This window comes from Vespa mandarinia, chromosome 1, assembly GCF_050613455.1.
Source record: "Vespa mandarinia isolate Hongniang chromosome 1, ASM5061345v1, whole genome shotgun sequence".
Taxonomy (NCBI): Eukaryota; Metazoa; Arthropoda; class Insecta; order Hymenoptera; family Vespidae; genus Vespa; species Vespa mandarinia.
The window spans coordinates 5180373-5193803 of record NC_140810.1 but is presented as its reverse complement, the minus strand read 5'-3'; the positions used below and the strand labels follow the sequence as shown (position 1 = coordinate 5193803).

Sequence of the window (13431 nt, the reverse complement as noted above, 5' to 3'; positions counted from 1 at the left end):
AGTTTCTTTTGTATACGGACTATTTATTATTTTTAAAATATTTTTTTAACTTAAACGATAATAAGAAAGATGATTGATCTTATCAATAAATAGTATACGATCGTGTACGATTTAGATATGAATTAAGACAACGGAAGTTTATAAAATTTGAAAAATTCTTAAGGTAAGGATAACATAATATAAAAAGAAAGGTTAAAGAAAGCGAATAGAAGTAGGTTGTACCGAGGAAAGGATGCGTCTCGGAAACGAGCGACGGCAGTCGTTATCGTAAAAGGAAGAAATCGTCCACGTAATTCAAACGGTCGTTATGGTAAATGTCAGTTAAGGCGAGCCGGATAGCCGTAAACTCGATAAAAGTTAATGTTAACTAGGACGTTGTGGGAGACGATCGTTTTTGAGCGGTTCAAGAACGTCCGTGACGATAAACGTAATTTTTTGGAAGAAAGGAAGAAAAAAAGGTCAAGTACTTTTACTTAAGTTCGAGAATGCTTTTCAAAATCGATTTCCAACAACATAGTCTGTGGACTCTAGTGAACAATTTTGAGTATTAACAGGGATGTCCTCGCACGATCTAGATGCAAATTGGAACGACCCGCTCTTAACGTCGATTCGATTTCTCAGAGCACGGAACTCTCGTTACAGATCGCTAATTAATTTTCTCGGATGTTTCGAGATATATAATTTCACTCGTTGATTCTCATCGAATGACTTAACACGCGAATAAAAAGCTGATGATTTGCTTTTTTTATTTATTTATTTATTTATTTTTTTCCCCCTTCAAAACATATACCAACGACTCCGAAGGCCAATTATTTTCGAAAGACTTAACGGAAACTTCGCGAAAGACGAAAGTTTAATTGAACTTTGGCGTTTTCCTGTTTCGATGCTCGGCCGTGCGGGCAAGCGCTCTCCTCATTAGAAAATTTGGTCTTAAGACTCGTCTTTTAACCCCCGTTGCCTCCGATTGTAATTACTCCAAGTTTTCCATCGAGTTACTAGCAAGCGCTGGGGCAAGGATAATATTGTAAAGCAACGCGCCCTATTTCCCCGTAATTGCCGACGGTCTCTACCACTTCCTTGAGATTTACTCTCTCATTCCGTCCTCCTCCTTTCCCCTCCGATTCTTTTGTCCATCTTTTCTCGACTCTTCTTCCTTCCTCGCTTAAACGCCAAGATCCGGTGCTCCCTGCTTTATGATTCTCATTCGTTCTCGGCAAAACGGCAAAAAGCAACCCGACCGCAACTTTGTACTTCTTCTATACGGTGACAACAAAAATTGTCATAGAATTCGTTTTCTTCGAAAGGGAACATTGGGTTTAACAATGAATTGGTATTCGCGCGACGTCAACTTTTTGCCAAGTCTAATTCTTTTCTGAGATTGAAAGTTTTAATCGAGCGAAAAATAGCGTCCTTTTGAAAGGAAGAGGAAATCATTTGTAATTTTTTTAAAGGACATCGTCGTTTATAAAGGATGTTTAAAATTTACGATTAATACGCTTTATTTTAACGCTCGAACGAGAATCGATGGTTGCAATCGAAGTTCTACTGGAAGATTCGTGTACTCGAAATTTCTTCGTGTTGTTCTCTTCCGCATAAAAGGGCATTCTCTGAGTGGATTGAAAAGAAGGAGAAGAGAGAAATGGTGGACCGTGAGCGAACGTTTCTTTTAAATCGGCACGACAATTAATTCGGCTTTGAGCCAAAGTTGAAAAAAAAAAGAAAAAAAAGAAGAACAAAAAATGAAAAAAGAAAAAAGGTCGTATTGAAAACAAATCAATCCGTCGGAACGAAACGTGCCACGAGAACTGGACGAGATTGGGAACGCGCCATTGAAAATCCAGTAACGACTAGGTCACGTATGTATAAAGGAAATGAGAATTCTACTTCGCGTAGAAAACTCGATTGTCTTCGATGTCTCGATTTCTCGAATTATCTTTACGTTCAGACGCAAGAACCCGATTAGCGTTTTGTTCTGTAACATTTGTATTCTATATATATTATTTTGTTAGTAGAAACTTTTATATTTTAATTTTCAGACATTTTTGTGAAACGTATCTAAGCGCGATCGAAAAATATATGATGTTGATTTTATTATCTAACATTTTTATAAAACGAATAATACCGTATGCATTTTATTCGTGATGTCTATTACCATTGTTATCGATCTTTCTCAAGGTTCTTACGATACAATGAGCACGTATCTTCCATTATATTCTTTATTCTCTATATTAATAAATCGTATTCATATATCATCATTCGTATATACAATAGTTCCGTATAAAATGTTTCACCAAAAATAAAGTTTAGCCCGATACAAAGAAATCGATTTTGTTCATATTTTCATTGCAAACGAGATTCTTATTCGATGTTATTAGCGAGCTGAGTTCAAATTTAATGAATAAACAACCTTTATAAAAAAAAAAAAAAAAAAAAAAAGGAAGAAAAAATAAATACTATCGCATTTTGCGATAAATCGTATATAGCAGCGAATAAAATATTAATAACTTGATACTATACATTATCAACTGATAAAAATCAAATCAATCGTAAATGGTGGTATTTTTTTATGCAAACGTGAATTAATCTCGTTGAAATAAAACATTGTAATTACGTTGAGAAATTAGTTATTATATACTTTGCTGGATCATGAATGTCCACCTGGACGAGAGGTTTTGGAAGCGTGGGAAGAACAAAAATGTTTGAAAATTTTGTCGCAACGATAATAAACTTAATTCTATACAAAAGAATTGTATAATAAAAATAAAATAAATTTGTATAAAATTGTACAAAGAAAAAAAAAAAAAAAAAAAAAGAAATATAATAAATACCTATGGTTATTTTACGTATTCGTACATATAATTAATCACGTGCGTTTAGAATAGTAAAAACGATTGAGTGACCGTACCATAAAAGATCAACTTACGAAATCAGTTAGAAATACGTATAGTTAAGTGTTTATCGTGTCGTGATTATCAAAAATGTGCGAAACAACGGTGAAAAGAGGAACGATAATGAAGTAACGTAAACAAAAATCGTTTAATACGAGATATGAGAAGCAACGTTCGATTAATTATCCTGCCTCGCGAATTAAGCCACGATCCGTCGTTCGTTAAACCGCGTCTGATAAAATTTTAATCCTGCTCGATCTATTTCGGAAAGCAGGAAATTCACGTTATAGTAGGATCGTGCGAGAACTAGGACAGAGGACAGGGTGTCGGTATAGATGATGGTGTTGGTGGTAGTGGGAAAACGTGGAGTAGTGGGGATAGGTGGAGGAAGAGGGAATGGAAAGCAATGAGGGTGGTCGCTAGGCCACCGCACTCCGCTTCGAATCGTGGTCGCGTGATTGTAATTAGCGTTTTCGTTGCGCTTCTCGTTTCTCCTGTTGAATCTACCGATTTCCCAAAGCGCAGTTGAAAAATGATCTGCCATCCTGATAAATTGGAAAATGCATGGCTCAAGGTATCCGTGATAATTTGACGCGCCTGAAGGAATTTATTTTTTACGATTTTCTTTTACGATCTTCTTTTTTTTCTTTGCATTTTCTTTTTTGTCTTTTCTATTTTCTTTTTTTTTTTTTCGTTTTTAATCGCACGTTTTTAATTTCATCGAATCGCCCGCATACTTCTAAAAAAAATTCTTCAAATATAATTCGTTCTCAGAGATAAATAATTGTTGATTAGAGATTGAATCGTTTTTTTGTTTTGTTTTGTCCTTTACAATGTTTGTTTATCCAAAGTATTGTTAATTTCTTAATTTCGTATTTTACAGAGCGGGGATTTCATTAATTACTGTGTTAATTATTATGAAAAATATAAAAATGTAAAATATATTTTTCGCATATTTGCTGTTCTCTCGTATGTGATATTTTTCGTTTGAAAACTATCGTACGTCCGTCGAAAGAGACTTTATTTTTTCATCTCGATGAAACCACCATCTCGTATCAGGTTGTTTTGTTTATTTTTAACTCCCGACTCCAGTTCACTACGCTCTAACATTCTTACAAACTTTTCATTCCGTCATATCGAATTTTGTCGCATATAAAATGGTTATCGGTAAAGTCGCACAATGCGCTATGGAAGCGCATTTTGTGATAACGGAGGAGAGTACGAAATCAGGGTGTTGGTAGCCGTCGTTGGTGATTTCGCTTGTAATGAAGTTTTACCGCGAATAACGTTCGTTGAAGGGACATCAATTTTTCAACGGAACGATACGAAAGATGTCAGGTATAAATTACGATGCAAAAAAAAAAAAAAAAAATAGAAAAAAAAAAAGAAGAATTATATATGATATGAGAAATGTGTTCGAAAATGTACTGAAAATGGCAGCGTTTTGATTCGGATTTTGTATTCGGAAAAGCACGACAAAGAGAGTGTACGTGTAATATCTACAAGCATATAGAAACAATAAAAATCCATTTGAAAGTTTTACCATGTATTCATAGCCTGTGGAAATTCTCGGAAAGTCATCGACAGGAACGTTCGTCAATTTGTGTGTGTTTTTTTTATTTTTTTTTTATTTAACGAAGATACGTGTTCAGATTCGTTCTGTATTTATCTATTTGTTTCTCGATATGCGTTTTCAAATACAACGAAAAGAGTGATATAAAAGCAAAATCATTGAAATAGATTCGGAATATATATGTATATATATATATATATATATATATATATATATATATATCTTGTCTTAGAAAAATCCTAAGAGAATTTCTTTCAAATACTCAGAAAAATTTTTCAAATATTACGAAAGAGTGTATGCTCTTTCGAGTTTGGTTTAAAAGTTTCAAAACATATGACCTCTGTATCGAGCTTTAAGATTGGCCTTTTGAATTCGAAACCTTCTGATTATTTACACTTTCAAAGACTGCCAAAGGAACGGGATGGTTTGATACCTGCTATATTCTTTTATCGGTATCCTTACTTTTCATGATTCTCTGTGACCGACCTGGTCTCCTCATAAATGTTTCAACCAGTGAACTATCTAGTCATATAATGGAAGATTCATTCCTTTTATTTGGTGTAAAACTTTTTTCAAAGTTGAGCATTGCGATGAGTACCCTATCTATGATAAATTGAAGAGATACTTTTTTCATTAGAAGACATTCTCTAATAAACAAATTCATTCGTTGAATTTGTTTTCTCTTTCTCTCTCTCTCTCTCTCTCTCTCTCTCTCTCCCTCCCCCCACTCTCTTTTATTGGATACATATAGTATTTCGTATTCGTGAAAAATTATTTGGTCCACCAGGACCATTCTTGTATCCGGTTCAATAGTTGATAGCGAGTTAAAACGAGTATTAATTCGCCAAAATATCAACGTTGAATTGTCATCGAGAATCTCGAGTATCACTCAAATCCTTTTAATAATATAATGCGATATATCTATCAAAACGATGGCTTCTCTCTGATTTAAAGTGAAGCGTACCCTTGGGAATAAACAGAACAGGAATAACGTTTTTATTCTTTATCCATTCTCTTCGTTCCGTTTCTCGGTAAATGTGTACATCATATTCAATGGCGGAAATTACGTACTCGGATTTTTATCGCGATATCTCGTTCTTTAAGTAAAAATGCTTTGTTATGAAATTGATTGAGATACGCTCTCAACACTTATAGAAATGGAAAAATATAACACGCGTATTTATTTGACTCATCACTACGTTTAATATTTCTCGTGTTGCTAGTAACACCGATGAGTAACGATCGTTGCCACTCCGTTATTTTATTTTATTACTTTACGTCGACTATTTTCCAACGCAATTTAGTTTTTATTTTAGTTTTTAAATTTAGCTTTCAGAAAATTCGATGTAAATATTATGGAAATTCGTTTTCAAACTTTTCTTCATTCGTACGCATATAGGAAGAATATTTCATCGAAAGTATATTTCTATATTTTGATAAAATCAGATGAAATTATTTACAATGATATTATATTTATTATAATTTCTATTCTGAAATAATATTGTTATTTCATTATGATCTAATTTTTTTCATTTTATTTCAATAACTGCGCCAATTATAATAACGATTGTTTGATACAAGAACATTGTTTTAATTGTGTTTATCGAATGAACGAATTGTAACAATCGATAGATCAATAATTTTCCCCTTTCTCTTGTGCTTGTAATGTTTTGTTCCACTTTGCCGCAAATTAAAACATATGTTTTATTCTTTATGGTTATCGTTGTATACGTTAGTAGCAAATGTAATTAACTGTAAACTTAGCCCGTGTATTCAGAGGCAAGTTTTTCCACAAGAGGAATAAACTTTAAATCAAATCTATACTCGCACACTCGCCGTACTCCTTCTTAATGACATTGAAATCGAATGGAATATCCTTTTTAGAACGGAAAATTAAAAGGTATAAACGAATAACGAAACTTCATAATCATATAACATATTTGCCCTTTTGAAACTGAATTTTTAAAACATGATGTTACTTAATAACCATTTGTTGTTATCTCTTACGACGCGATACAAAATCATAGGCATAGCACGTTCAATTTCAACCAATATATGTGTGTGTGTGTATGTGTGTGTGTGTATATATATATATATATATATATATATATATATATGTGTATATACTCTAGGAAGACTATGCCGGTGAAACATAATACTATCCGTTGCCGTTAGTTTCAATTTTGCTGGATAACGTTTAGAGAGTAGATACGAGAGTAACTAGAAAATTGTGAGGAAGTTGGAGAAAACTAAAACGTGAGCGTAAAATTTATAAAGTATAACGTAACACACTTCGAATGATCAAAACTATCATGTTTCTTGCGACAAAGTATGAATGGAAAAAGAAAGGGGGAATAAAGAAAATAAGTGGATCGTGGAGAAAGAGAAAAATCAAATTTACGACGGATTACAAAGTCGTACCGAATTCTTTGTTCCGCGAAGAAAAGAAATATTAAAAACTTTTCAGTCGAATTTCTACGGTAATTCGGTCCTCCGCAAGAACACGAATTAGCTTCTAACTCGAGTTCGTAATGCGTAACGAGAGTAAGAGAATTTCTGTTTTGCGAAAGCTCGCTTGTGAAAGCAAAGCTCTCTGCAAGCCCGACGTCCACTGCAAGAAAATGATTCCGTTGTAAATACATCCAATCTGGGACTGTGGCTCGAATATTAACGTCCCTTCTCTTTGAAGAAGAAACAGGAAATGCTTATTATCATCGAACTTCCTCGTTGCTTATTTATTCTCTCTCTCTCTCTCTCTCTCTCTCTCTCTCTCTTTTTTATTTTCATTTTCTATCTCATACGTAGCTCACAAATTATCAAAATATTTAATCGAAATATTCAATCTACAAAGATTTTATATATATATATATATATATATATATGTGTATCATATTCCCAAGATGCGCATTGATTAAAAGGTGACTATCATTGAAATGGTTAACACAAGAGAATTCATTTCGAAAGTTCAAAGTTCGGTAAAGAAGATAATAATAGAAACGAGCATCAACAGAGAAAGCGAGAAATAGAGAGGAAGAGAGAAGAGGAAGAGAGAGAGTGAGAGAGAGAGAGAGAGAGAGAGAGAGAGAATGAGAGAAAGAGAAAGAAAACGCAATGAACTCGTCTAAATGGGAGAAACGTGTTTTGAAAAGGGTGCCTTGTGCGTTGCTCATCTTTAAGCCGATTGAGAAATGGATATGTTCACGTGGCTCATTTGTTTTAATACCTTTTCACGGTTCAAATGAGAAATACAAGAAGCTAAAATGAGATTTGAGAGGATGGAGAGAAAGTAGAAGGAAGGGTAAGGGTGTCAGGTGAAGATGAGAATAGATAAAGTATCGTTCTCGCGTCAAAAAGAAATATAACGTAAATTTTCTCGATAGAAATAATATTTATTGATTGTTCAAACGTATCTCACTTTTTTTTGTTTTTCTTTCTTTTTTTTTTTTTTTTTTTTGTTCTCTTTTACCTGTCGAAATGAAAATTATTTGTAACGCCTGGCGTTTGTATTCGTTTCTCATCACTTACGATGAGAGAGTAAATGAGAACGGCAAATAAGCATTTACGTTCATTGTTCTTGGAATGAATGGAAGCGAAGCTCCGGGCCATGATTTAGCCCAGAAACGGTCCTACATTAGTTACGTAAGATAGCACCATGGTCGGAAATGTGAATTCTCTTTACTCTTCCATTGTCCAGCATGGAAGGAAGGTACGGACTGCTGGAAGAAGGGGGACGGGGATATTTGCTTTATCGACAAGGTAAACGTCGGAGCTTTTCATACGCGAGAAAGTCGCTGTGCTAACCCAATTTTGTTAGAAACGACAAAAGTGAAGACAGAACGACGTATGTACGAACAGGCCGTTTGTGAAAAGTGCCTACACGTTATTTGCATTCCTTCACGTTATGGATACTTTATTAGGATAGCAACGTTTTAAAGTTGACGTTGGGAACGTCGATGTGAACGAGAACGAATAAGGTCTGTCGCCTAGAAATAAATCAATTTCGATGTTACATGAATACCGAACTTCGAACGGACGGCTCTTTTTTACAATATTCAACGTTATTCCAGCGATATCGAATTACAAAGAGCGAACGAAAGGGAGAAAGAGAAAGAGAAGAGACAGACCGAGCCAAAGAGATATTTGGAAAGAATTTATATGATATTCATACAACCCTCGAGAAATATTTCTTTTTTCTTTTTTTTTTTTTTGTCCATTTTTTATCAAGAGACGCAGATCAACTTTCATTGACCCGTTCAATGTATTCTATCGGTCGTCTTTAATTGGAGGAATACTTTTCGACGATAATCCGTAACGAAGGCAAACTTCTTCGGGATATTAATCCTTATCGATGAATAAAAGAAAATAGAGAAAGTAGAAAAGTAAGTAAAAGGGGGCGATTGTATCCTCGCAAAATCTGCCATTCTCGATTCTAAACACGTACAACGAGCTAGCGAATGAGATCGTCCTCGGACGTCCGCTCATCTCGTTTTATAGGCGCGACAGATCCGAGATGCGGAGAGAGTCGGTCTCTCTGGTTTGGAAGTAAAGTGAAAGATACACAACGCTCGTAACGAAGTTTTCAAAGACAACATTGAGCCTGATATCTAACGAGTTCATTCCACTTGACTGCTGCGGCAAAAAAAGAGAAATAAAAAAAAAAAAAGAAAGAAAAAAGAAAAAAACAAAGAAAAGGAAAAAACGGAATGAGTGCAGTTCTCTGTCTAACGCAAGCGGCATCTCTTTTCACGCATCTTTTATTTTCACATTGAAATATTCTGGAAAGTATTAAAAAAGAAAGTATTATGAAAGAAAAGAAAAAGAAAAGGAAAGAAAACTTCCCTACGGTATGCATACGATCTCGACAAGATTGGTACGAGGATTCTCTTTTTTATTTAGATTCGAATCGATCGATGGTCGTACGTATACTCATGAAAAAGAATATGTGATTTCTTTAAAAAAAAAGAAAAGGAAGAAGAAGGAAAAAACCTAGATGCATGCAAGAGTTCGATAAAGGAAAAAGAGGAATAAAAAAGTTAGCTGTTAAATTAAATGGAAATTTTTGTAGCTATATCTGAATGGACATCTATATTCTTTTTTCTTTTTTTTTTTTTTTTTTTACCTCTGCTTCCGGAGACTGCACGGTCAAGGACTGTCTCGGTGGCTTCTCTGGTGGAACTTTCTTGAGGGTCCCGGTAAAGGTGCTCGTTGTAGTAGTACCACCAACGATGCTTCCACTGACTCCAACGGTACCGACAACAACTCCCCCAGCCGATGTCGCTGATGTACTATCGTGACTGTCGATTTGACACTGATGTCGATGAAACTGCGAGAACGAACCACGCGACGTATCAGCACGATCGAACTGTGGGAGACAAGGAAGTGGCATCTGTGACATGTTAGGTATCTGAATGGAATTCGGATCATTGACATCGTGTTGGATACGTGGAGATAGTTTCTCACAAACGGACGACGGGCAAGCTTGAAGGCTCGAGCTTTGCGGATACGTGGTGGTCAGTAAACTGTGATGGTGGCTGTGCACCACCTGATGTTGATTCTGAGACAAAGAGGGTGTCTTCTCCAAATGATCTTGATGATTGCATAAAGGACTCATTTGTATTTGGTGTACGTCATTTCCAACGGTGTGCTGTTGAATTTCCGTAGATTGTCGCTGAATCTTATCACCGATTTGATTCTGCGTTTGCAAACTTTGTAATCGTGCCTGTAAGTCGCTCTGTTGATGCTGAAATTGAGCGACCTTATCTAAGATTTGATTTTGATTCTGAAGACATTGCAGTTTAGCTTGAAGGTCGCTCTGTTGACGTTCAAACTGGCTTAGCTTCTCCGAAATCAAATCGAGACTCTGCTGATTGTGTAACTGTTGTTGTTGGGCCTGAAGGGAATCCGATTTTTCACTTTGGGAATCAAGCTGACTCTGTAAGCATTCCGTTTGACTTTTGCTATGAGTTAATAAACTCGAAGAGATATTGTGACTCTTTCTGTGACTGTGTATTATATGATCGACTTGATCGCTTTGTTTAGTTGTATTAGACTCTCCGAAATCGGTGACTACTGTTAATACGGCCTTAGTGTCTAATTTGGCTTCGCTCAATGCTGGATACTGATGACAAAGATTTGGACTGGCTCTTTGTGATGAAACAGTACTCGCAGTGCCTGGTCCAAGATTAGCTACAGAACCACTGATCGGTTGATCATCGAAATCTTTTCGAGACAATTCCATGTGTTTTGTTAAGTCAGCACTTACGTGTCGTAAATGACGACGCTGTTCCATTATAGTACTTTGACTGATGTTCGGCAACGGTTGAAAAGCAGATTGCGACATTCTAGTTTCTTTACGTTCTTCAGATGGATGTGAAGATCGAGATTCTCTTCTTTCCTCGGATTGATTACGAGATCGCGGACTAGTAGAAAATATTTGATTCTGCATCATGCTCCTCTCTAATTCTTGACGTTGCCTTTGTTCGGCCCACATCGCTAATTCTTGTCTGGTCTTCTCGAAGTTTTGATTAACAAACGATGGACTTTTCTGATTTGCCCGATCGGCAGATGTATCTCGAATCGGAACGAAAGGCATTGGTGATCTTCTAACATCTTCCACTCTTTTACCTTCCAAATTCATCGGTGATCGTCTATGTTCTTCGAAATAATCCGATCGTCTGCTTTCTTGCGGTATGACAACTCTTTGATTCGGACTCACATTGCCCCAATCTGCCTTTCTTTCGGTGGCCACACTTTTCCGATTTTCTTGTCTCGAATCAAACGCCATAGGTGAAACTCTTAAGCTCGCGTCCAATCTTCTCTGATCAGGTGGAAATACCTGCGTACCCTCGACTCGTTTTGGTTCTATAACCGTTGGCTTTCTGGATGGTACAGCCATATCTTGATTTCCATCACCGGGAAACGTAAAAGTGATAGTATCGTTGCGTCTTTGAAAACTCGTTGTAACGTCAACGGATATGGACTTTCTGTGCTCCGATTTAGAAACATACAAACCACACTCCGTTCCGATATTATCTACGACCTTCTCCCGTACCGTTTGATCACCATTTGCGTCCACATAGAGACCGTCCTGCCTTGTTCTAGGATTCTGGTTTATCGTAGTTAGATATCTCCTTTCTTGCGTTTCACCTGTAGCAATTTGCGATCCTTGTACGATTATGGCACCTTCGCTACGATGAATCTGATCTTGAGGGGGATTCTGCGATTCGTATTTAACTTTTTGCAATGCCGGTACGTCGACGCTAGCCGATTTTCTGTGTCCTGTATCATGTGTGATTTTTGAATTTCCACGGGGTGGTACCATCGGCTTTGGGCCACGACTTGGCCTTTCAGTCGTAGCGATTGCTATTCCATGAGCAACATTTTGAGCGATCGGTTGAATTATCGGTTGCGTTTGATATTGGCTCAGCTCTTGAGTGAATCTCTGTGGATTGGGCGATTGTTGGCCGAATTGTTGAGCTTGATAGATGCCTGTATGGGGATTGTATGGCACCGCATTCATAACAGTTTGAGGATACTGGCTATACGGATATTGAGGTTGGCTACCAAATTGTGTATATCCAGGTGGTTGAGGTACCACAACGCTCGCAAAGTAAGGTGGTTGTGGACTAGCCGACTGAGAGGGTATCTGTGTTCCGTGTTGGACGGTAACATACTGACTTTGACTCGCGAACATAGGATTGGCAACTGTGCTTTGACCATATAGCGCTGGATCTCTATACGTAATGTCTCTGGTTACATAACCGGCCCTCTCTGCGTACTGAGCTTGCTGAGGATATATCTGCGACCTAACATCAAATTGACCTCGTATTTGTGGATATTGACTTTGCTCATAGTCCGGAGCAAATTGAGGTTGAGCTTGTACCGGGACGGTTTGCGTGCTGGTTTGAGAAACGTGCTGGACTCTTTCGGGATTTGTTTTATCCACGGTGTATTGCTGAGGAGGTAATTGACCCGTAGGAGGATGTCTATCCTCTGGTACTCCTACAACAGATTGTCTTCTTCCAGACGGATATTGTCCAGTCTGTTGATCTTGCTGCGATTGCTGCTGTACTTGCTGTGATTGCTGTTGAACTTGCTGTTGCTGTTGCGGCTGTGGATGCTGTTGCTGTTGCGGCTGCGAATGTTGTTGTTGTTGCTGTTGTTGTTGTTGGTGTTGTTGTTGGTGTTGTTGTTGTTGTTGATCTTGATTCTGTACGGTTGTTTGTCCCTGTTGATTTCTCTCTTGGGAAAATCGCTCGTAATCCAAGGTTCGATTCTCAAAACCATTGGATAGGTCCTGTTTTGTAGTATCTGTCGGTGGATCGACCCGGCCATTTTGGTGGCAATCTGTCTGTTGATTTTCCATCGTTTGCCCGTTTTGACTAGTTTGACCCTGTGATCCGGTTAAGCCTCCTGATCCGGACTGTGACATAGTGGCGGCCCCCACCGACGGTCGTCCGCCGATGTAGCCGAGGATTCGCCCTAATCCACACACCGTGACGACTTTTTCGCTCCCCTCCTCGGAAAACTTAGAACTCGATGATGAATCGGATCGGTGACGAACTTTCGTGCCACCTAAACGTCAGAAGATCGGTGCGAGGCATGTAAACTTTGATACTCCGTCGGACTTAATTTTAATTGTATTTTCACTACGACGCCTAAGATCCTCTTTTCTTGATCGAAACAGTTTTCTTGATTTACAATCGATATTACCAAACAATTCTTTTTCCTCTCCCGCTGTTTTCTTTCTTTTTTTTTTTTTTCTTCTTCTTCTTCTTCTTCTTCTCTATCTTCTTTCACTGATTTTCGATTAAAATTATATTTATCGTAGGATGATAATCTTAGAACATCGTAATTATCTACGAATGACGCTCTGGTCTATTTGATTTAAAGCCGTATCGAGTTCTTTTTGCTTTCTCGTATTTTTATTCCCTGAGACTCGTTATACGGACTTTGCTCTTTTACTTCAAC

General features: G+C 37.1%; 1 protein-coding gene across 1 annotated transcript in view; it reads right to left on the bottom strand.

Annotated features, from left to right (window-relative positions):
- LOC118444947 (uncharacterized) overlaps window positions 1-13181 on the bottom strand; it is a 291906-nt gene extending 278725 nt beyond the window's left edge. The window contains exon 1 of the mRNA XM_035873760.2: window positions 9581-13181. Within this exon, the coding sequence (XP_035729653.1) occupies window positions 9581-12892 (3312 nt within the window). The 5' untranslated portion in view covers window positions 12893-13181. The remainder of the gene's footprint in view (window positions 1-9580) is intronic.
- Window positions 13182-13431: the final 250 nt, after the last annotated feature.